Source organism: Scyliorhinus canicula, chromosome 18 (genome assembly GCF_902713615.1).
Source record: "Scyliorhinus canicula chromosome 18, sScyCan1.1, whole genome shotgun sequence".
NCBI lineage: Eukaryota > Metazoa > Chordata > Chondrichthyes > Carcharhiniformes > Scyliorhinidae > Scyliorhinus > Scyliorhinus canicula.
Window position 1 is genome coordinate 101,709,663 of NC_052163.1, and position 22,917 is coordinate 101,732,579.

General features: G+C 45.9%; 1 protein-coding gene across 1 annotated transcript in view; it reads right to left on the reverse strand.

The window, feature by feature from the left end:
• Positions 1–22,917, reverse strand: part of myo1f (myosin IF) — a 180,548-nt gene that overhangs the window by 90,901 nt on the left and 66,730 nt on the right. Inside the window, exons 3-8 of the mRNA XM_038777186.1 lie at positions 16,071–16,160; positions 9,784–9,878; positions 6,295–6,382; positions 4,117–4,206; positions 2,904–3,035; positions 883–1,017 (exon numbers count right to left, since the gene is read on the reverse strand). Coding sequence (XP_038633114.1) covers positions 883–1,017; positions 2,904–3,035; positions 4,117–4,206; positions 6,295–6,382; positions 9,784–9,878; positions 16,071–16,160 — 630 coding nt within the window. The remainder of the gene's footprint in view (positions 1–882; positions 1,018–2,903; positions 3,036–4,116; positions 4,207–6,294; positions 6,383–9,783; positions 9,879–16,070; positions 16,161–22,917) is intronic.

The window sequence follows — 22,917 nt, forward strand, 5'->3', positions numbered from 1 at the left end:
AAATATAGGTTGACATATGGCACAAAGTTAGGTAGCACAGTAAATAGTGTAGAGGGCACAGATTTAAAGTCATTTGCAAAATAAGGAAACGTGAAGAGAGAAAAAAATCTTTTCACACAGCGACCGGTTCAGGTCTGGAATGCGTCGTTTGGAAGTTGGTAGAGGCAGGTTTAATTGAGGCATTCAATTGGATGATTTGTGCCAGATTACAAGGATAAGGCAGGAGAATAATACTAAGTTATAATGCTCATTTGGAGAGCAGGTGCAGACACAATGGGCTGAATGGTCCCCTTCTGCACTGTTGCCTCACAGCTCCAGGGACCCAGGTTCAATTCCAGCCCCGGGTGACTGTCTGTGTGGAGTTTGCACTTTCTGCGTGGGTTTCCTCTGGTTTCCTCCCACAGCCCACAATGTGTAGGTTAGGTGGATTGGCCATGCTAATTTGCCTCTTTGTGTCCAAAGGTTAGTTGGGATTATGGGGTTAGGGCGCGGAGTGGGCCTAGGTAGGGTGCTCTTTCGGGGGTGCTAGTGCAGACTTGATAGGTCAAATGGCCTCCTTCTGTACTGTAGGGATTCTATTCCATGATTAGAATGGGTCACATTGGTAAAGTAAAATCGTGATGACCACTCCCAATGAGCGTGTGGTACATTGTGCTGTGGAACGTAAGATGTAGATTCACCCCATCATGGCCAGGGGATGAAGGACATGAATAATGTCAGTCGGTCAAATCACCCGAGAGTTTTTGCAGTAGTGCTGAAATTTGTCAGCTAAGGCAGGGACAAAGAAGAGGAAGAAAATTCTACTGTTCAATTGTGATTTTTTTTTGTCAGAGATGTTTGCACAGCTCAATTAAAATAAAAAAACAATATTGCAATACCCACCATTGTTTCTTTGAATTCTTTTTTGTCATCTGTTCCATCCACCTTGTAGGTGCCGGACTGGTTTAAGTAGAAGTAGTAAGTAGGATCAGCAATGCCGAGATTGTCAATCTGCTCTGGTGAAGCCCCTTCAAGAAGCTGAAGAAAAAATGAACACGTTGTTGGGCCTATATTTCAGATTTCAACACTTGCTTGAATTTACCTCCCAATCACACTTGGAATATTGTATTGTAACAGAACCTATCTATACTGGCATAAAATCATTATTATATCCTGATTAGGAACATTTTAAAATCATCAACATCACCTTTAAGACACCATTGAACTGATGATGATTACACCACAAAAACAAACCAATTGGCAAATCGAGGCTGGCCAAAGCGCGGTTGATGAGTCACATGTGGCTCTTTTACAGATAAAGTGCATTACAGCTCGAGTGGCGTGGTTGTTAAGGCGGAGAGATTAATCTGGGTCACTCTGAAGAATTGGATGGGGCCCTAGCTGGGCAAGTGGAGCCACTGGCCTAGATCTAACCTGGCTGGTCCAGCCTGATTCTGATCTGGTTTGTAAACCACAAACGGGTCCGGACTAAGTAGATTTAAGAAAACTTGGTTTATTAACACACACTAGTATTTACAATATACATCAGATCCCAACCAGGTCTCCACTGTTGGTACCATACTTGGCCGGCTTTATACAGAAATTAACTATGGATGATTTAGGGTTCCCCGCCCCTTCGTATACGACGAGACTCACGGGGAGGTTGATTGCTCCAATCCTGTAGATCTCGTGCGGCTTATAACAATTTGCCAATGCTACTGCTCCCATGCCTGCAGTGTGCCCTCCTGCACTGGATTGTCGGCCTGGTGACTCCTCGGCTGTAGGAGAAGCTAGACCGGACCGGGGTGAGAGTGGAGCCGGTCAGGACTGGGAGGGTCTGGGAGTGGGGTGGGGTTAATTGGGGAAGCTGAAAGTGAGGCAGAGGGTGGGTGGTCAGGAGAGGCCAAGAGCGGAGTCGAGGGTGGGCGGTGGAGGGCGAGAGTGGAGTTCTGGGTGTGGAAATGTGGGATGGAGGGGGCGCGGTGAAGTGGCGGGGGGGAAGGGGTTGGTTGGAGGCTGAAAATGGGATCTTAGGTTTGGGCTCTGACAGCTGCTTCTCTAATCCTATATCTGGACAAGATGGAGAAATCCACATGAGGAGGGTAGAGCAGGCGAAGGGGATGAGTCTGTGCGTGGGTGGGGATGGGAGGGAGGGCATGAGTGAGTAAGTGGGGGCTGATTTGAAAGGGAGGGCACATAAGTGGGTGCAATAATAATAAAAATACTTTTGCACTTGTACAGAGACCTTTCTAATAAACCTCTGTTGATCTTGCATTCAACCTACTTACGTCAGCAATCTATTTCTTTCATACATTTTTCTAAGCAAGCTTATTTTTCCAAATTTTCGGTTGATGGCTACCTGATATTCAAACTTCACTCATTTAGCTTATAAAATCATTTGAATCCAAGGGCTGGTTTAGCACATTGGGCTAAATAGCTGGCTTGTAATACAGAATAAGGCAGCAGCGTGGGTTCAATTCCTGTACCGGCCTTCTTGACCAGGTGCTGGAATGTGGCAACTCGGGGCTTTTCACAGTAACTTAATTGAAGCCTACTTGTGACAATAAGTGATTATTATTTTTGGGGGCTGGTTTAGCACAGTGGGCTAAGACAGCTGGCTTGTAATGCAGAACAAGACCAGCAGCGCGGGTTCAATTCCCGTTCCAGCTTCCCCGAACAGGCGTCGGAATGTGGTGACTAGGGGCTTTCACAGTAACTTCATGTAGCCTACTTGTGACAATAAGTGATGATTATTATTATTATTATTATTATTAATAATCCTTTTGCAAAGTTTCTGCTTTGTATCATCCACTAATCTCAAGGTAACCATTGCCTCTCACATACCTCTGAACACAGAGGTGGATTCATTCATCCTTTTTCACTTTCTAAATTTACTAAGGTCAGATTGTAAAGATGTTCATTACCTGGTAGTAAATGTGAAAGTTCCTCTCATTCTCATTCTGGCTCACAACTCGCGATTTCTCCAAGAGAAAGTTAGAGATTTTACCACCATCTGGCTCCCCACCACGGCTGAACTGAATTTCGACATACTTTCCCTTAGGCAGAAATGATACATGTTAGTACAGGATCTGTACAGTAATACTCACTTGCTGCACACTGATACTCACACAAAGATAGACAAAAGATAGACCGGCCACGTTGCACCTGAAAGTCAGCATATCGGGGTGCAACGTGGTTGGTAAATGCTGGGAGATCCCTCTCCCAGGGTCTTCCCGGCTTCCAACGCCTTGCGAGATCTAACGCGATCTCGTGAGACGTTTGCAATGTGAATCACTTTAAAACAAAATTTAGTTTCATTCTAATATGTCGCGTTAGCTAATATTGTGTTTCTCTGCGCTGCAAGTGCTGGGAAACACAGAACTAAACACGCTCGCTATGGATTCTGTTCCTCTTTGGTTAGATCAGACCCAAAGACACACACAAGACACAAAGACAGACCAAGACAGACACACAATGACACAAACAGACACACACACACCTGAAATAATTAAAGTATAACACTGTATAGTCCTGTTCTTAAACAACAAGGGATATCAGTCCATACTTGTGTTCAGCTATTAGTAAGGTGCACTATACAAGTGCTCAAGTGGACAAATTCTCTGAATTCCAAACCGGCATTGAACATTTTTGGAAAAATGATTGGGTGAATAGAAACTGGGGGCTTCAATATTCGTTTTTTTGGTAAATTTAGAGTGTCCAATTCTTTTTTTCCAATTAAGGGGCAATTTAGTGTGGCCAATTCACCTACCCTGCACATCTTTGGGTTGCCACGCAGTCATGGGGAGGATGTGCAATCTCCACACGGACCGTGACCTAGAGCTGGGATCAAAACCGGGTCCTCAGCGGCTTGAGGCAAGCAATGCTAACCACTCAGCCACCTTGCCGCCCAGGGCTTCAATTTTCAAAGGGTTTCTTCCAGTGGTTTACTAAATCATTGGCAGAAAGTCACAGAAAACCCTGGAGAAATTCCTGGGTGCATTTGTGCCAAAGTTCATTCCCATACTATTTCTAAATCAGTAGGGTCACTGTGAATCACAATCAAGCTTAGCTCATTGATGCCTTAAAAGTAAGACATTTAAATCACGCAACAGAAACCTCCGCGAAGGAATTACTTACAAATCGACTGGAATTATTGTTTCGTACAGTCTTGGCATTTCCAAAAGCCTCAAGCAATGGGTTTGACTGCAGGATGATATCTTTTACATGCTAGATTAAGGTAGATAAATTAAATTAAACGGTTATGTATTTGCCTCCATTATAAATTTGCTGCATATGTCTGGCACTGGTATTCCTTCCTATTGTTACGACACCCTGAGGTAGTGCACGGTCAATTCCAGCCCCCACGTGCCTCTGAGTTACAACACAAGTGAAATAAGCAAGAATTCTTATAAAAATACCCAAAGGCTGTAGCCCTTGGCTACTCAATAATTACAGTCTGCAGGTTTGTAATTGTAAACATGATTAATGCTTATTTAGAACAAGAAGTACAATGTAATATGCAGCGAATACAACTAGTTAATTACAAACTAAATCCTAATCCCTACTTTAACCTGCCCCATCGTCTACAAACACAACCAAGATAAACAAACACAGAGGAGTGGAAAGGGGCAAACATCATATGCGAAAGGAAGAAAGAGTTTTTGTTTCAATTGATGCTTTTTTAGCACAATTTTCTTCACAGCAAGCTTGCAGATTAAAGTCTTTGGTAAACAGCCTGTAATGGTCTTCTCTGTAGGTTAATTCATTGAGGTTCTCTGTAGTTTAGAATTGCTGTTCTCAAGAGACCCCTTACTTCTGTTCAAACAATGGTTTCAGGAACACCGCACGCACAGCTTTCTGGAGAGAGAGGTAGCACTCAGAGCCGGCTTCTGGAGCGAGAGTTGATTGGTTCTGCCTCCTGTGCTGCCAGAATTAAAACTAAAACCATGGAACTTTGAAAAGCATTCCAACGGGATAAGATCCTATCACCACCTGTTACGGGGAAGAGCTCTGTCTTTTTGGACAATTCATTGACCACCAGCCAATCAATCAAACTGAGTCAGAACCTCAACTCTCTCACTGGTGCAGAAAAGTCTGCAACTCCTATTTAAACCAGCAAGTCATATCTCCTGTAACTTCCGGATTCTTCTGCTTGAATTAAAAATACAGGCTGCTTGCCTTAAAGTGACCTGTCCAATGATCATCCATGGATCAAAATAATAACAGCAAACTAAAAAAAAGGGGAAATAAGGGAATAAACAGGAAGGTCCCTTCCACTATGCACCTGGCAAATGCTCAGTTCCTAGATGAAAATAAACATGCAGGCTGGCAACACTGGGCTTCCACGTTCTTTACATTAACCAACCATTTTGGGGGCTTCTCCCAATGGGCGAGGGCATGGCATGCCTGCACTGTGATCAGATGCCCACAAATCAAGGAGGGGACTGTCGTGGCTCTCCTCCTCATTGACTTCAAGGCTTACTTGAGGGTGGCAGTGGCAGGGATATAAGAGAAAGCTGATGTCAGCCCTTATGTTAACTGAGAGAAGAAGCCAGTGCAAAGGAATCTAGAGTAGGCCCTCAAATCCTTGACGGACATGTTTTAACTCTGTGCCCTGCCTGAAATTGGTTGGAGGTGAAGTCAAGAATGATATTCGTGTACCGCTCACTGAGCAGTCCACTCAGTAAGTTTTGTCATCGCTCTCCACCTGGATGGGCAGTCGATTGGAGTGCTCCTGAAGTAGCCTCCCTCCTGGGAGGACCTCAACGTATCAGTGATTTTGAGTTTGGTTAATTTACAAAGGCCTGGAAGCTAGGGGAGAAAGCCAACATCTGCAGCACAAACAGCAGCTCTGACTCAAAAGACCTCTGACTCTGATCCTCTTCCTCATGCAAGCCCACACATTATGTGTCACATTGTTAGGTAGCAGCCTGGCTCTGCTCAGATCCTCCAATCTGAATTCGGCACGACGCAAAGTCATGAGCCCATTTCTTCTGGGCTCCAAACAGGTGCCTAGCATTTGCTCGGAAAAATAAGTAGGAGGCCCTGTTACCTCTCTGCTGCTTCATTTGAATGTGACGATACTGCTTTTGACTCTTGTGGGAGTAACTGTCTTCCCCCACCCCCATTTGTTTTCCTTCACGAACCCACAGGAAATCCTTCAGCTATGCATAGAGGGTGTGCAATAGCATAGTGATTCTCTTCACCATTTTCCTTTCTCTTGTGCCTGGGAACTGAGCATTTGCAAACTGACGATACTCAGACAAATTGAAATGCTTAAGTTATTTTATTAATAAATTGATCTTCTGTTGTTACCTGGACCTTTGCTCCTCCTCCTGACACTTTGGAGATGTACCCCATAATATATTTCGCTGCTACTGTTTTTCCGGCTCCGCTTTCACCACTGGAAGCCAAAAAGATTCAGAATAAGTAACTACATGTTTCCCGGCACGTATTGGTGACAGGAAAGGGAGAGTACCCTCCTTAATAGGACCCCAGGGTATTATCCATGTCAGGTGCTCTTTCCCTATGGACTCTCAAACCCTTGCCACCAACCTCTCCCCTCGCTGAAGCTTGCCAACTTGTCACCTGAGGAGATGGCTGACTCAACTGTTGTGCTCAGTCCATGAGCCACTCACCTGCTCAAATCCTGAGTTCAGAACCGGCAGTGGCCACCGTTCCTGATGACACTGCCGGGACTGGAGAGCTGTCGGTCTCTGATTGGTTGGCAGCTCTCTGAGGTGAGACTTCCTGATTCAGAAGGGTCAAACAAATTGGTCTATTAATGGGCGATTGGTTGTTAAATGGCTGTGGTGCAACTGATGTGCCCCACCATTTTCGCTGACAGTTTAGCCAGAGGGCTGGAGAATCTGGCAGCCCGTTTAATTTATTCTAGTGGGTTCTACCCATGGATGTGTAAAATACACTCAAGAATTTTTGCTAAACAACTTCCAAGTTCTTGCTTCCATTTGCTAGTAACATTTGTCGTGGAACATTGTTACAAAATACACCATATTAAATTCAACCAGCTAATTTTAAATTTTTAACCATATTTGTACTATATCTGCCATACTCAAAACAATGTGATAGTAATTGTCCAATATCTACCATCCCCTTTATCACTGTTAAACTAGATCATAGTGTTGCAGTGTCCACAGCCATCCTGAACTTCTAAGTAAAGGAATGATACGGGGCGGGATTCTCCCCTACCCGGCAGGGCGGGGGGCCCCGGCTGGATGGACTGTCGTGAACTACTCCAGCGTCGGGCAGCCCCAAAGGTGCGGAATCCTCTGCACCTCCAGGGGCTAGGCCCGCCCCAGAGTGGTTTGCGCCCCGCCGGCCGGCAGGAAGGGGGATTGGCGCCAAAGGGCCTCCGCCGGCCGGCGCAAGTTGGCGTATGCATGGGAGCGCCAGCGTGTGCTGGCGCCATCACCTTCCATGCGCAGAGGGCTTTGTTTTCGCACCATGAACGGCGGACCGGTACAGCCTCCGGTGCGGAAAGATAGAGTGCCCCCACTGCACAGGCTCGCCCGCAGATCGGGGGGCCCCGATCGTGGACCAGGCCACCGTGGGGGCACCTCATGGGGCCAGATCCCCCCGCCCCCCCCCCCCAAGAACCTCGGAGCCCGCCCCCACTGCCAGGTGCCGCCGGTAAGGGCCCTACTCCAATTTACGCCGACGGCAAAAGAGGGGCGGGACTTCAGCCTATCGCAGGCCGGAGAATTCGGGCAGCCCCGGCGGCCATTGAGTCGGGGGGCCGGAGAATTAGGAGGATGGCGGGGCCGGGATTCACGCCGACCCCCGGCGATTCTCCGACCCGGCAGGGGGTCGGAGAATCCCGCCCAAGATCTTTGCATTTCTAGTCCTTTAGCTTTGATGGAAAGGTGTGTTGCTTTACTTCCAGAGGTCTAGAGAGTTAAAGGGCTGAATTTTCACCAAAACGGGATGACTTGGGAGTCCTTTAAACATGGCGGCGGGTGCCAGTTCCAAGATTTCTGACTCCATTCCCAGGCTGTATTATTTTTGGGATTGCTTTGAAAGGTTGTGGGCTACTTCCCGTCAAAGCCTGAAACTGATACTCCCTACCTGGTCTGTTCCATTGCGGACATAGGCATGCCCTACTCCTACATGTTGGTTTTTTTAAAGAGTCATGGTTCAAGGCGCCTCAGAGTCATCATTAATCCTAGTCTGCATAAGGGGACCTAGAAAGCTGACCCTAGGAAGAAGTCAGAGGCAGATACAGGGGTGGAGGCAGGCTGTTTAAAAGGCCCATCTTGTTTCTGCGGGACTTCTTCCCAGTTTAAATAAAAACCCAAAGGTCCTCCAGCCTTTATCACTCACCCTCCACACACTCACCTTGCCCTATCTGTCTCTTCATGCCCCCACCCATACCTGGCCCTCCTTGCCAAGGTATCCCCCTAATCACATCATAGTCCAGGGGTGGGCAAACTACGGCCCGTGGGCCGCATGTGGCCCGCCAAAGGCCTTTATGCGGCCCACCAAGTCATTAAAAAATTTTTTTTTTTTTTTTTTAATTTTAAATTTTTTTAAAGGTTAATGGGGGGGGGGGGGGGGGGGCTGTTGGGTTACTTACTGGTATAGGGTGGATACGTTGACTTGAGTAGGGTGATCATTGCTCGGCACAACGTCGAGGGCCGAAGGGCCTGTTCTGTGCTGGACTGTTCTATGTTCTATATGAGGCGCCCAGAATCATAACCGGGTGAAGTAATTATTTTACTTAATATACTATGCGGCCCTTTAAAATTGTGAATTTCTGAATGTGGCCCTTGCACGGAAAAGTTTGCCCACCCCTGTCATAGTCCCTTATTCCCCCAATGTCAAGCTATGGCACTTCCATGCTCATTGACCCACTATATAATATATAGAAACAATGGATCCTAAAAGTAACATTTGGTTGTGTAAAATCAAATCTTAAAAAAGTAATTAATTTATAACTTTCTACTATGTTAATAAGGCTACTTCAATGCAAGGCAACACAAGTATCCATTATCTAGTCCTTTTAAATTATCAATAAAAAAAATCATAAGCCCTTGACACTACTTAACCTTGTATCAATAAAGATTATGAAATTGACTGCAGAGATCAGAGAGCCTGAGCTGTCAATAAATCAATGTTTTATTTGGGTTGCAGCTACTTCAGCAAGAGTATATTTGTTGAGGCTCTCAGCCATTGCACATGAGGGGCCATTGGGGGTGATTGAAGGGGCATAATGAGGCAGAGTGGGCATGAGAGGCCATAAAAGATGGGTGCTGGGGTATACTTGAGCAGAGGGGTAATGATGGGGTGGGGGCATAAAGAGGCAGATAGGGTAAGGTGAGTGTGTGGCGGGTGAGGGATGAAGGCTGGAGGACCTTTGGGTTTTTATTTAAACTGGGACGAAGTCCCGCAGAACCAAGGTGGGCCTTTTAAACAGCCCCTTTTTCTGCCTCTGACCTCTTTCTAGGTTCAGCTAGCCCGGCGCCAGCCCATATCCGCCCCTAGCAATGAAGATGCCGCCTTTATGGGCACTTTCTCCCGAGGCAGGTGGGTAGAGCCGGGGATTTTCCCCATTCCCGCTCCCTCGGCCCGAGGATGAAAATTCAGGCTATAGTTTCAGAAAGTTACATCAGAGACTAATATTTGAATGCGAGTCTGTGATAATAGAGAGCAGGCAGACATCAGCTTGTCAGCAATTGTTTGTTGTCAGCAATCCTCTGGAGTCCAGTATTTGATGGTCAATGAATGGTTTGGATAGATTATAATGGGCTCCATTCCCGCAATCCTTGAATTGTTTCTGTTTCATACCTGATTATAACACACTGATTCTCTGCATCAATCAACATATTCCTGTACATACTGTCGGTGAGAGCATAAATATGGGGTGGATTTTCATACTGAGCCTGTAGATAAAAAGGAAATTGTCTAAGCCAAAGGAAAATCCATTCAGCATTGTACTTAAGATAACAGCTACAATTTAAAAAATGAACACACAGGAAGCTCTCTTAAACATAATGCTGCCCTTAATAAACTAGACATATTTTCCTGAAAATATCAGAAATTTTGTAAAAGGTGCTTTTGAAAAGTGACTAGAATCGAGATAAAATTCTCACACATATTTTCTAGAATATTTTAAAATGTAGAATTAGTAGAGTACGGTGAAAAGATTGGAATTCAAAACTAATTGGTCATGGAGTAAATGGAAAAAACTACGCTGCAAACGGAATGTAATGGAATCGTTTCAGTTCAAAGTATAGAGACAGATACAGCGGAGAGTACTTCATGTGCAATGTTCGCCCATTATTCTCACAACGGACTGTGACCAACGGTCTTTCATGTTGCGCTAATACTGTGCCAATTCATCTGTTTAATTTCTCTGCCTTTCAGGACAAATTGACTCTGCTCTGTCATGTCCATGGAGCTTTAATTTTATCCACTCGGACTTTTCTTGGGAATTCCCCTGATTTGGTAGAAGTTTGGAGAATGCTCCTTTTCCACATGGTGTACCAAGGGGATCCACTGAGGTTATGATGACCATTCAGGAAAATCCAAGAGGACGGCACGGTGGCACAGTGGTTAGCACTGTTGCCTCACAATGCCAGGGACCCGGGTTCAATCCAGGTGTTGGGTGACTGTGTGGAGTTTGCACATTGTCTGCGTGGGTTTCCTCTCGGTGCTCTGGTCTTCTACCACAGTCCAAAGATGTGCAGGCTAGGTGGATTGGCCGTGCTAAAATTACCCATTAGTATCAAAGATGTGTAAGTTACGTGGGGTTACGGGTATGTGGCAGGGGAGTGAGCCTAGAAAGGGTACTCTTTCAAAGGGGTCGGTGCAGACTCAATGGGTTGAATAGCCTCCTTCTGCACTGTAAAATTCAATGTATTCTAAATTCCCAACGATCATGATCGTCTTTTCTCATTCTTTGCTCTCCCCTATGTTACACCACTGGAGGAAGACAATTGCTAACCTGCTGTTTAATAGTTAGGGCATTACCATGCAGGTATTTTGTAATAGATCTATTTAAAATGCGTGCTATGATTCCCAATGGAAGTTCCCAATCTCAGTCATTCCATCAGGGAGATTTGCTAAGTGCAGCCTATAGGCATTGCATTGCAGGGAATGAATATTAGAGCCAGCCTGGGATGATCCCGCATATTTCAAAATGAAATAGGACACTGTCAGCTTAGGGGAGAGGAGAAACAGAGAATCTTTAAAGGGAAGAAATAAACAAATGATAATTGGAAATACAAAGAGCAAGTCAGGGTTTTACATCTGGAGAGAGAAAAACAGAGGCTAAATGGCGGGCCACAAAATCCCACCCTAGAGTTAAGATTTTAGGCGAATTACCTTTCATCAGAACTGGATGTTAAAGTTACAACAATTTTTCAACAAAACACCGGGCCAGGGAAGAATAAAGAGCAAAAGGAAATGACTATGACAGGGCGGAACGCAGAAGCGACTGAATGACAAAAGGAATAATGATGCTAAGCAAAAGAGAATGACAATTGGACAAGTAAAGAAACAAGAGACCATAAGACCATAAGACGTAGGAGCAGATGCAGGCCATTCAGTTCATCGTGTCTGCTCTGCCATTCACTGACATCATGGTTGATCTGACATAATCCTCAACTCCACTTTCTCACTTTATCCCTACCACCCTTGATTCCCTTGAAGGGATGGTTCTGGAGAGGATGTGAATGGCCTACTGCAGAACCATTGGCAGCACCTGCTGTCTAAAAATAAAATGTAAGTGGTGGTTATGATCTAAAGTTATTGAATGACTCAACACTGAGGCCGGAAGACTGAGAAGTGCCTCATCCCAAGATGAGGTATTGCTCCGGCTGGGTTTTGTTGGAGCAGCGTAGGAGGCCAAAATACAATGGCAATTGAATGAGAGCTGAATCTGTTGGTGTGAAACGTGCATGCACGATAGGAATGTAACAATATTTGGAGAAAGAAGACGACGTTCATTCCACCCCGAAAACAGTGGATGACTATTCTAGCTTGAACTCATTGCGACACATACATCCTACTTTACATAACATCATTTCCTTCTCAAATCCTCTCTGAAAATAATCAACGTATCAAGTATCTCGATAAATTTCATTATCCATTTATTTACTGATGTCAATCTCACTCTTTTCTAAAGGCAGCACGACGCCAGATTAATAACTTCTCTGAGAACTGGTCTATTATTCTGTCAGGGATGACAAAATCTCAAAATCTGGAAGGTTAAGGAAGGGAATTCCAACAGGAGCTGCTTCCACCAGTTCTCTGCTCCATTCTTTATCCTTTACAATATTCTGATAGGAGAGAGGGCACTTCACCTGATGGTCATAGAACATACTGTGCAGAAGTATTTTTGGACATTAAGGGCAATTTAGCATGGCCAATCCACCTAACCTGCACGTCTTTGGATTGTGGGAGGAAACCGGAGCACCTGGAGGAAACCCACGCAGACACGGGGAGAACGTGCAGACTCCGCACCGACAGTGACCCAGCAGGGAATCGAACCTGGGACGTGGAACCTGGGACCGTGGCGCTGTGAAGCCACAGTGCTATCCGCTTGTGCTATCGTGCTGCCCACTGTCACATGGGAAAGCATGTCTATATGGTGTACAGTACTTTTTTCCCAACGTTACAAACAGTGGGGGTGAGGGTCTATGTTCTGTGGCAGAATTTTCCGTGCCCGCCACCGCATATTTCGCGGTGGCTCAGGCAGTCTGCCATTGGACAGAAGTGGGATCTTTTGGTTCTGCTGCTATCAATGGGGTTTCCCATTTTATGCACCCTCCCTACTGCTAAGGAACCGGTGGCGGGGTCTTGCCATCGGTGAGACCGGGAGATTCTGCCTGCAGGAACAGCAGGAAAATACCTATGCCTTTTCAGTGCTTATTAATTGCACACTTAAGAGTGTTCTGAAGCATTTTTTTCCAACAGAGATGTTCAGAAAATTAGCCTGTAATGATCTTTCACTCTGAATGCTGTAACAACACCAAACAAAATGATGAGACAACTGTGCCAAATATCCAAGTCAGGATGGTGCGTGACTTGAAGGGAAATTTATATTCCCAAGATCTTGTCTTGCTTTTGTCTGAGGGATGACTACTCCTTCACACTCTTGCGTTGAGTCCTGTAAAATGGAGGAGAGACTTGAATCCAGTTTCTGTCCTTCTATTGTTGCCACTAGGTTGATATGGTAGATTCAGCTAACCTCCTGGTTAATGGTGAGGGGCAGCATGGTGACACAGTGGTTAAAAGCTGTATAAAAGCAAATTACTGCGGATGCCCGAATCTGAAACGGAAGAGAAAATGCTGGAAAATCTCAGCAGGCCTGGCAGCATCAGTAAGGAGAGAAAAGAGCTAACGTTTCGAGTCCGATGACTCTTTGTCAAAGCTAACAGACAGAGGAAGTGGGAAACATTTATACTGTGGAGTGAGAATGAAAGATGAGACTGTGGAGTGAGAACTCCATTCTCACTCTACAGTATAAATATTTCCCACTTTCTCTGTCTGTTAGCTTTGACAAAGAGTCATCGGACTGGAAACATTAGCTCTTTTCTCTCCTTACAGATGCTGCCAGACCTGCTGAGATTTTCCAGCATTTTCTCTTTCGACACAGTGGTTAGCACTGCTGCCTCACAGCGCCAGGGAACCGGGTTCGATTTCGGCCTTGGCTGACTGTATGGCTGCGTGGGTTGTCACTGGGTGCTCCAGTTTCCTCCCACAGTCCAAAGATTTGCAGTTTTTGTGGATTGGCCATGCTAAATTACACCTTAAGTGTCCAAAGGTGTGCAGGTTAGGTGGGTTGGCCATGATCAATGCGTGAAGTTATGGAGATAAGGTGGGAGAGTGCTTTTTCAGAAGGTTAGTGCAGACTTGGTGGGCCGAATGGCCTCCTTCTGCATTGTAGGGATTTTATGGATCTGTGTATGGTGAGGACACATCATTAGTTAAGTAAAGTCGCCATAGTCCATAATGACCGTAGACTGCTTCCCCCTTTGAGGGGGAGAGCTGACTGGTGGTGATTTAACCTGTAGATCACCACACCTCAGGCAAGGCTGAGAAGGTGGGGCCTTCGTGAATGGCATAGTGGAAGGTCAGAGAAGGTGGTTACTCCTTTTCCTATTGGAAATGGTCAATGCCTGGTACTTACTAACTTGCCAGCCAAAGCCTAGATGCTGTTCATGGGATTGGGCTGATTATTATCAGAGAAGTTATGAATGGAGCTGATCACAATGAGATCATAGTGAACAGCTCCATTACTGAGGGATAGTCAATGATGAATGGATAAAGATGTACTGAATGAACAAGAAGAACATTGATTGTCTGCCAGATCTTGATAAGCGATTGTTTTGCTGAACTCATCCGTTAATGCTTCCAATCTGTTTTCAACCTCCTTTCCACTACTAACCCAATTGTTTGGCAATTTTGGGATTCTCTAGCTGTCTTTTGAGGTTCATCCCTCTACTTCCATGTTATTTTACTTAGCGTTTTAGCTCTCCTCAGTTGCTGGTTGTAGTAATCCAGGTCCTTTCTATTTTTTGGTTCCTGGTTTGACTTCTACTTATTTCCTTCTCACGTTCTTTTAATACCACTATAGCCTGCCCTAGATTTTGCTTTGCTCCTTTATTTCAGCAGAATACACTTTCTTACTCCTTCGAGCGTAATAGGCTTAAGCTATGTTACAATTCTTCTGGCTCTCCAGAGATAGAAATAAAATGAAAGAAGGCGTATACATAGTCACAGGAAAAGACAAATGTAGAGCTGATGAACTAAACAGGTCTCACAACCCTCACTCCGCTCCTAGCCTGACCAGATTACAGAGTTTATGACAACGCAGCACTCATCTTCAACCCAATATCTCTGAATAGTTTGACCTAAACATACCGCAGCAGATAATATTGAACTGGCAACTCTATGAAGTGCAGCTATTTGACTTCCCCTTCTCACCTCTCAAGCACATATTAAAACATTGGTTCACATTTCTTTGAAATTAAAATTTGCTTATTGTCATGAGTAGGCTTCAAATGAAGTTACTGTGAAAAGCCCCTAGTCGCCACATTCCAGCGCCTGTTTGGGGAGGCTATTACGGGAATCGAACTGTGCTGCTGGCCTGCTTGGTCTGCTGTCAAAGCCAGCGATTTAGCCCTGTGCTAAACATCCCCAGTATTTGTAATTGTTTCTTTTGGAACACCTGCGTATCCTTAAATATAGGTCGATGGTTTCACTTAAAATTAAAATGTAAATATTGTAAATGATGCATATAGGCAAGTTCCAGTTAAGGAGATAGTATCAGTAGTCATCTGTACATCCGTGTCTGATGCCAAAGCATATAAATCTAGAGGCCAGCAGGTTCAATCCTGGTCTATATTTACTGTCTCAGCCATTTACGCTTAGCATATCTGAACGACATGTTGAATATTTCCAACATTTTGGACTTGTTGACTGGTTTTCAGAATTTGGCTCTTTTTAATCTATTACCACTTTTGATAGTTATCCAGAGATCCTCTTCTGGGATGTTGCCAGCCTGGGATAGAATCAGGATCAACTTTGGTTCAAAAGTATGCAGATATGCGACTGTTCAGGATTACATTTGCATTGGTGATGATGAAACTGCCTGAGAAACAGTTACTACCTTTAATCATTGAGGGAAGGGAAAGAAATAATGTTGAAAAGGTGCGATCACGACCTTTTCTTATAAAACGGATAGCTCAACCACAACATGTTGCTTATTTTACAACCAAAATCTTACAGTTCAACTACAAATTGCAATCAGCTTGAAGTTGGTGTAGCATTTGACCACAAGCAAAATGCTTTTAATTTTACCATCCGTGTATTTGGGGAAGGTGTAATGAGACCCACGTTCTGCCACTCACTGACTGGATACGTAAATGTATTTGCAAGTAGCTGGCAATGCCTACTTGTGCATGTGACATTACCACAGCCATAGCCACAGACAAGAAAAATACAGAAACACAGTGAATGCTAATACAGGATCGACACAGCGAGTGCAAGTTGAATTTGAGAGCTGCAAGTCAATACCAAAAGTTTATTCTCGAAACAGAAGATATTAAAAATTAACATTTACTTACAGCTCCTTGATAAATTTCGACTTCTCTGTCTGTGAAGTAAGGCATCTGTTTGAAGGGGTTCACTGAGATGAGCACTGTACCAATGTATGTCTGTGATACAAGTCAAGGCATTTTGCTGGAGCTATGGTTCAGAATGGAGGCTGACATGAAATTTCACCCGTCTTCCACTGTAATAAATACCAACCCACCTGCCAGCCACAACCACCCAAGTAGAAATATAGAAAACATAGGAGCAGGAGTAGGCCATTCGGCCCTTCAAGCCCACTGTGGCAATCATTATGATCATGGCTGATCATCCAACTCAATAGCCTAATCCCGTATAGAAACTGAAATGGTAGAGTTTTCTGGCTGACCTGTAGAAACCCCAATTGCCCCCTTGCAAGGCAAATTACCCCAATGGGTTGGGGTTTGGGCTGTTAACTCCCTAAGTTCAGATTTCCCATACATGGATTTGGAAAGGTTCCCACTGTCATTATGGGTGGTGAGTAAAGATATACCTAGCGTCTGGAAAGGCTTGTATGAACTCACCAGTTGGTTCTAGATCAGGCAAGCAACCTGGTCCCTGAAAATTTCAGGTTTATTTTCGTTAAAGATAACCTGTAAACAAAGCAATTAAATTCATCTTAATGTTTGCATTATTTCCATCATTTAGACGGACAAAAGCATAGAACCGTGATATCCCCCCCCAACTGGGAGCGGCATTCTTTCTTCCGTTTGTCAATGGGATTTCCCATTGAAGCCATCCCACGCCGCCGGGAAAAGCTTTGACAAAGGGTCATCTGGACTCGAAACATTTGCTCTTTTCTCTCCCTACAGATGCTGCCAGACCTGCTGAGATTTTCCAGAATTTTCTCTTTGGTTTCAGATTCCAACATCCGCAGTAATTTGCTTTTAACAAGAGCAAGGAGGTTATGTTGAGCCGGTATAAGACGTCCGTTGGGCCTCAGCTGGAGTATTGCATCCAGTTCTGGGTGCCGCACGTTAAGGAAGGATGTGAAGGCATTGGAGACAGTTCAGAAAAGATTCACGAGATTGGTTCCAAGGATGCAGTCCAAAGATGTGCGGGTTAGGTGGATTGGCCATGCTAAATTGCCCGTAGTGTAAGGTTAATGGGGGGATTGTTGGGTTACGGGTATACGGGTTACGTGGAGTTTAAGTAGGGTGATCATTGCTCGGCACAACATCGAGGGCCGAAGGGCCTGTTCTGTGCTGTACTGTTCTATGTCTATGCGGAACCTGAGGTATGAGATAGAATGGAGAAGTTAGGGCTGCTTTCCTTAGAGAAAAGAAGGCTGAGAGGAGATTTGATTGAAAATCATGAGGGGGGTCCGGACAGAGTAGATCGGGAGAAACTTTTCCCATTCATGACGAAAATGAGAACGAGAGGACACAGATTTAAAGTAATAGGCAAAGAAGCAAAAGCGTTATAAGGAAAAACTTCTTTAAACAGCGATTGGTTAATGTCTGGAATACCTAATTCTCAATATGTTGGATATGGAAACAATGTTTCCTCTTATGGGTGAGTCCAGAACTAGGAAGCACTGTTTAAAAATTAGGGGTAGCCCTTTTAGGACAGAGATGAGGGGCATCATGAGTGGAAAAAAGGTGAAGTCCATTTTTGGGCGTGTTTGGTGGGGTGTTTTCACACCAAGATTCACCCCGCTATTCACCGGCACTTGTTGTTTCTTTGGGCCTTGGGGAATTTCTCCCCGCCGAAGCCTCACTGACCATCAATTCACACGAGACAGAGAGTTGAAGTGAACAGTGGCTTTAACTGGAATAGTGCCTGCCTGCGACTGCTCTGCAATGAGAGCCGCCTACAGGGCAGCTGCTCTTTATACCTCCCCTCAAGGGGGCGGAGCCAGGGGCGGAGCCCACAAGGGCACCAACATGATACAATCAGTGTAGTACAGTACAATGGTCCATAGGTGGAGCCCGCATGGGCAACAGCGTGGTACAATGTAGTACAGTGGTGAATGGTTACCATAATAAGTTCACCACACTCACTTTAGTCGATTTCCATCAGGGGGATGGGGGGTGTAGTGATTGGCAGCCCCGATCACTGCACACACCTCCTTTCAGAACCCCACCCAAACGTCACCCCTCCCAACCATGTCGTGACACCTGGGAAACCCCCTTCACCCTCCCCCAATAGGCAAGGCTCCCTGCCCCCGACAGTGCCAACCTGGCACGCTCACAGTGCCATCTGGGCACCCTGGCAGGGCTATCCGAGCAGCCAGGCAGTTCCTGATTGGCAGAGCAGACTCGATGGGCTGAATGGCCTACTCCTGCTCCTATGTTCTCCTCTTTTCTCTTGCTCAGTAGCAGCATCAGTGAAAACAGATCATCCTCTCACTGCTGTTTGTGGGACCTTTCTGTTTACATATCAGCTCCTATGTTTCTCTACGTTACACCTGTGACAATATTTTTCCAAGTCAGGACACTATGCGGCTTGGAGCGGATCTTGCAGCCAGTGCTTAATCTGCTGCTCCTGCCCTTCTAGGTGGCAGAGGTCGTGGGTTTGGAAGGTGCTGTGGAAGGAGCTTTCTGAGTTTCTGCAGTGCATGTTGTCGATGGTACACACTGCTGCCACTATCAGCGGTGGAGGGAATGAGTGTTTAAAGTGGAGGATGGGGTGCCAGTCAAGTGGACTGCTTTGTCCTGGATGATGTTGAGCGGTGTCGGCAGTGCAGTTTCCCCTCAATGCTGCACTGAAGTGTCAGCCTGGATGACACTCATAGGTTTCTGGATCAAAGTTTGAAATGATGATTTTCTGCCCCAGACACAAGAGATGATGTGGAGTCAACTGCATACATGGCTTTTGCAGCCAGGCCACTCCTACAGGGTGGTCTGTTGTTCATCCTGCACTCATGCAGGCAGGGAGGGCCTCTTTTTCTGGAGAGCTGACCCCACCATCCCCCCACTGTCTGGAGACCTCCTCCAGATATCTAATCTGGCTGCCACCATCTGCAGGAGGGGCAAAGGGTTAGAAGATCCCAGCTGCTGTGCGTGGTTGGGTAGACTTGCTGTCTCCACCCCATTGGTCCCACCTCCAAATATAACGGCCTGGAGGCAGGATTCAGCTGGGAAACCAGCATACTCACTGGTGAAGCTATTCTCAGCTGCCGCTGTCTCCAATCCTGCCCTCCCAGCCTGGCTGGAAATCCAGCTCCTCGCCTCATCCAGAGATTAACATCTCTGATAATGCAGCACTCTCTCTCTCTCAGTACTGCTTTGGAATATCAGCCTAGTTTACGTGTGATCAAGTGTTAGAGTGGATCTTTAGCAACAAACTCAGAGGTGAGCCAAATTCAACAAGCCTGTCACTGGATTGTTGTGCGTGACAACATCACTTTCAAAGAGCTAAAGGAATGGTATTACACTCACAGTAACATTACTTCTATATGGATTATTAGTCATGACAGTACAGATCAAACCAAAGAGGAAGTGGGATTACACATAGCATATAATCTGTTCCTGTGAATATTGCAACATTTGATGTTGGTAAATGAAATACTGATACGGTGCACTGTGTATGTCTTGGAGTGAAGGAGCACTGTGCATGGTGAAGTGACAACTAAGACAGTATGATTGGACATCTCAGCTATCGGGAAGGTAGAAATCCTGGTGGCGCCACTGCAGTGCTGGACTAGTGCTAGTGTTCAAGTTACACACAACACTTTGGCCTCCTCATGAGGCCTGCCCCAAAACTAGTAACAGGTTTATGAACACAATAGGGGCAGGTTCCAATGTTATTATTCACGGTGCAAACTGGTGCAGGAGAATTCTGATGCAGTACCCAGTCCCTCCATGAGAGGGAGCTTTAGCTTGGTCAAGGGGGGTTGGTTTAGTTCACGAGGTAGCTGAGCTTGTGACACAGAGCAAGGCAAGCAGCACGTGTTCAATTCCCGTGCTGGCTGAGGTTGTTCATGAAGGCTCCGCCTTCTCAACTTTGCCCCTCGCCTGATGTGTGGTGATCCATATCACCATCAGTCAGCTGTCCCCCTCACAGGGGAAAGCAGCCTGTGGTCAGCTTGGATTATGGCGACTTTGCCGTACCAGTTAAAGAACACAGACAATTTTTATAAATGAAATCTCATCTGATCGAGGGACACAGAACAGGGGGGGGGGGTGTCACTGACAGCCACCTGCTTTTTCTTCTGCCCACCTTCCACTACTGCCCCTCCCCTCCCCATTAACCCCAACCCACCCTCACGCCCCTGTGGCCTGGGTCCTTCACTGGTCCTGGTCCTCGGTTGGGTGTATTACCCTACTAGCACTCTATTGGTGGTGGTTATGGCAATGAGGAGCTGCTGGACTCTGATTGCCACTGCTTGGGTGAGGTGAGGTGGGGGGGGGGGGGGGGGGGGTCAGGATTTCAGCTGCAGAAGTCCTTGGTCCCAGGGAAGGTCTGATATCGGTCACTTAAGTACCTGATTATCACTTAATCTGGTGGGCCTTCTCCAGGAGACATTTCGGTCTCACACCACCTCTCCAGCTAATGGTGAGACCATATTAAATTGCTTGGATTAAATTCTGCTCCATATTTTGAAGCCCACAATCAAATCACCTATTGAAATAATTCTAACTACCAGGAAATATAACCCTAGTTTGTCTACACTGTTTCCATTATTTAGCACTTGGTGTCCAGGTATCATTCTGATAAATTTATGCTTCACTCCTTCCACGGCTGATATATCCTCCACACAGTGTGGTACCCAAAATTGCTCACAGTACTCCAGCTGTAGTCTAACCAGGACTTTGTAAAGCTGGAGCACGATTTCTATGTACTTGTAATCTAGTCTTCTAGATAAAGGCCAGCATTCCATTGACCTGTTATTTTCTCCACCTTTTCAGGACATTTTAAGCCTCTTTGGACCTGGACCTCCAAGTCTCTTTGGGCTTTCACTGTTCCTATCTTTTTACCAGTTAGCCTGGTCTATCCTTTAGATCCAGAAAGAATTACCTCATGTTTTTCCGTTTTAAATCCATTTGCCACAGTTTTGACCATCCATTGAAGCTATTAATATTTCTGAAACATTGTGCTTTCATCTAGACTGATGACAATGCCACCTATCTTCGTGTCATCAGCAATTTTGGATACGTACTTTCTACCCCATCATTTGTGTGTCATGGTGGTACAGTGGTTAGCACTGCTGCCTCACAGTGCCAGGGACGCGGGTTCAATTCCGGCCCTGGGTACCTGTCTGTGTGTGTGGAGTTTGCACTTTCTCCGTGTTTGTGTGGGTTTCCTCTGGGTGCTCCCGTTCCCTCCCACAATCCGTAGATATGTAGGTTAGGTGGACTGGCCATGCTAAATTGCCTCTTAATGTCCAAGGATGTGTAGGTTAGGTGGGGTTACGGTGATAGGGTGGGGGAGTGGGCCGGAGTAAGGCACTCTTTCAGAGGGTTGGTGCAGACTTGATGGGCTGAATGGCCTCCATAGATTCTATGTTTCCTCACCCATTCCTCTTTCTTCACTTCCAAAATTGTGATGGCTCCCGTGCCTAATTACTGTTAATAGTCCCACTCAAAGCATGGGCTCCATCTGCGTTGCAGAAATTCTACGATTTATTGAAGCTGTTAATGAGTAGGGTGAAGAGCTGAGATCCAAATGCATATCTTTGTAAGACAGCACCAGCTCCTGCCCATTATCCGTATTCTCTGCCTCCTCGCTCTCAGGTCAATTAAATGTCTTCAATTCCACAAGCTAGATATTTAGCATGTTTACCGGGTTCTTTTGCTATCTGACCAAAACAACTCCTGGATCGACAGCAATGTTGAAAATTGCTGCTGGCCCCAAACTTTTCTTGTTTTCCAGCCTCCACCCCCTCCCCCCAATCTGTTTCAGGATCTATTTCAGGAGACTGTTGACTTGATTAGAAGAAGTCAACACGGTTTTAATAAAGGGATATCCTGTTTAACAAATTTATTGGGGTTTTTCGAGGATGTAACCGGCAACATAGATAAGGGGGAACCAGTGGATGCGATATACCTGGATTTCCAAAAGACTTTTGATAAGGCGCCACACAAAAAGTTAATAGGCAAGATAAGGGCTCATGGAGCTGGAGGTAATATATTAGCATGGATAGAGGATTAATTAACACCAGGAAGCAGAGAGTGGGCATAAATAGGACTTTTCAATTGGCAGCTAGTGAAGGGTCAATGCTGGGGCCTCAGCTATTTACAAGCTGTATTCATGATTTAGATGAAGAGACAGAGTGTAATGTATCCAATGACATAAAGCTGGGTGTAAAGGTCAGCTGTGGGGAGGATGCAGAAAGCTGCAATGAGATATACGCCTGTAACTTCGTCAGAGTGGCAATCTCCGCCGGAATGCCACTCTGGATGAACTTACTCTCACTGTAATTCCAAAGCCCCTGCTTTGCCCAACCTTCCTCACTCAGGCTGGGTGAGAGAGCATCAGCGAAGGATGTGGAGAGCTTGGGGCGCAGGGAAGAAAGGAACACCCGCTTTTTACAGCACTAGCTGCCACAAAGGGGACGTTTAAAGGGACAAGCTAAAGGAGCAGGTGAATTTCAAAGTGGTTCAGGTAATGGGGGGAGATCGGGAGGGGGGGGGATGACTTAGAGGGGCGAGTGGGGGTGGGTAGAGACCGGGAGGAGAGAGGGGAGTCTGGGAGGGGGCAGGTACACCAGGAGCAGGGGAGACCAGAAGGTGGACCGAGAAGACTGGGAGCTGGGATGGTGGTATACTGGGTTGGGGGGGGGGGAGGGGGGGAGGGGGGGAGGGGGGGACCGGAGGGAGGGGGCAAGGTGGACTGGAGGGGAGGAGGGTGTCGGGCCGGAGATGGGGGTCGGACGGACTGGAGGGAGGGGAATTCAGA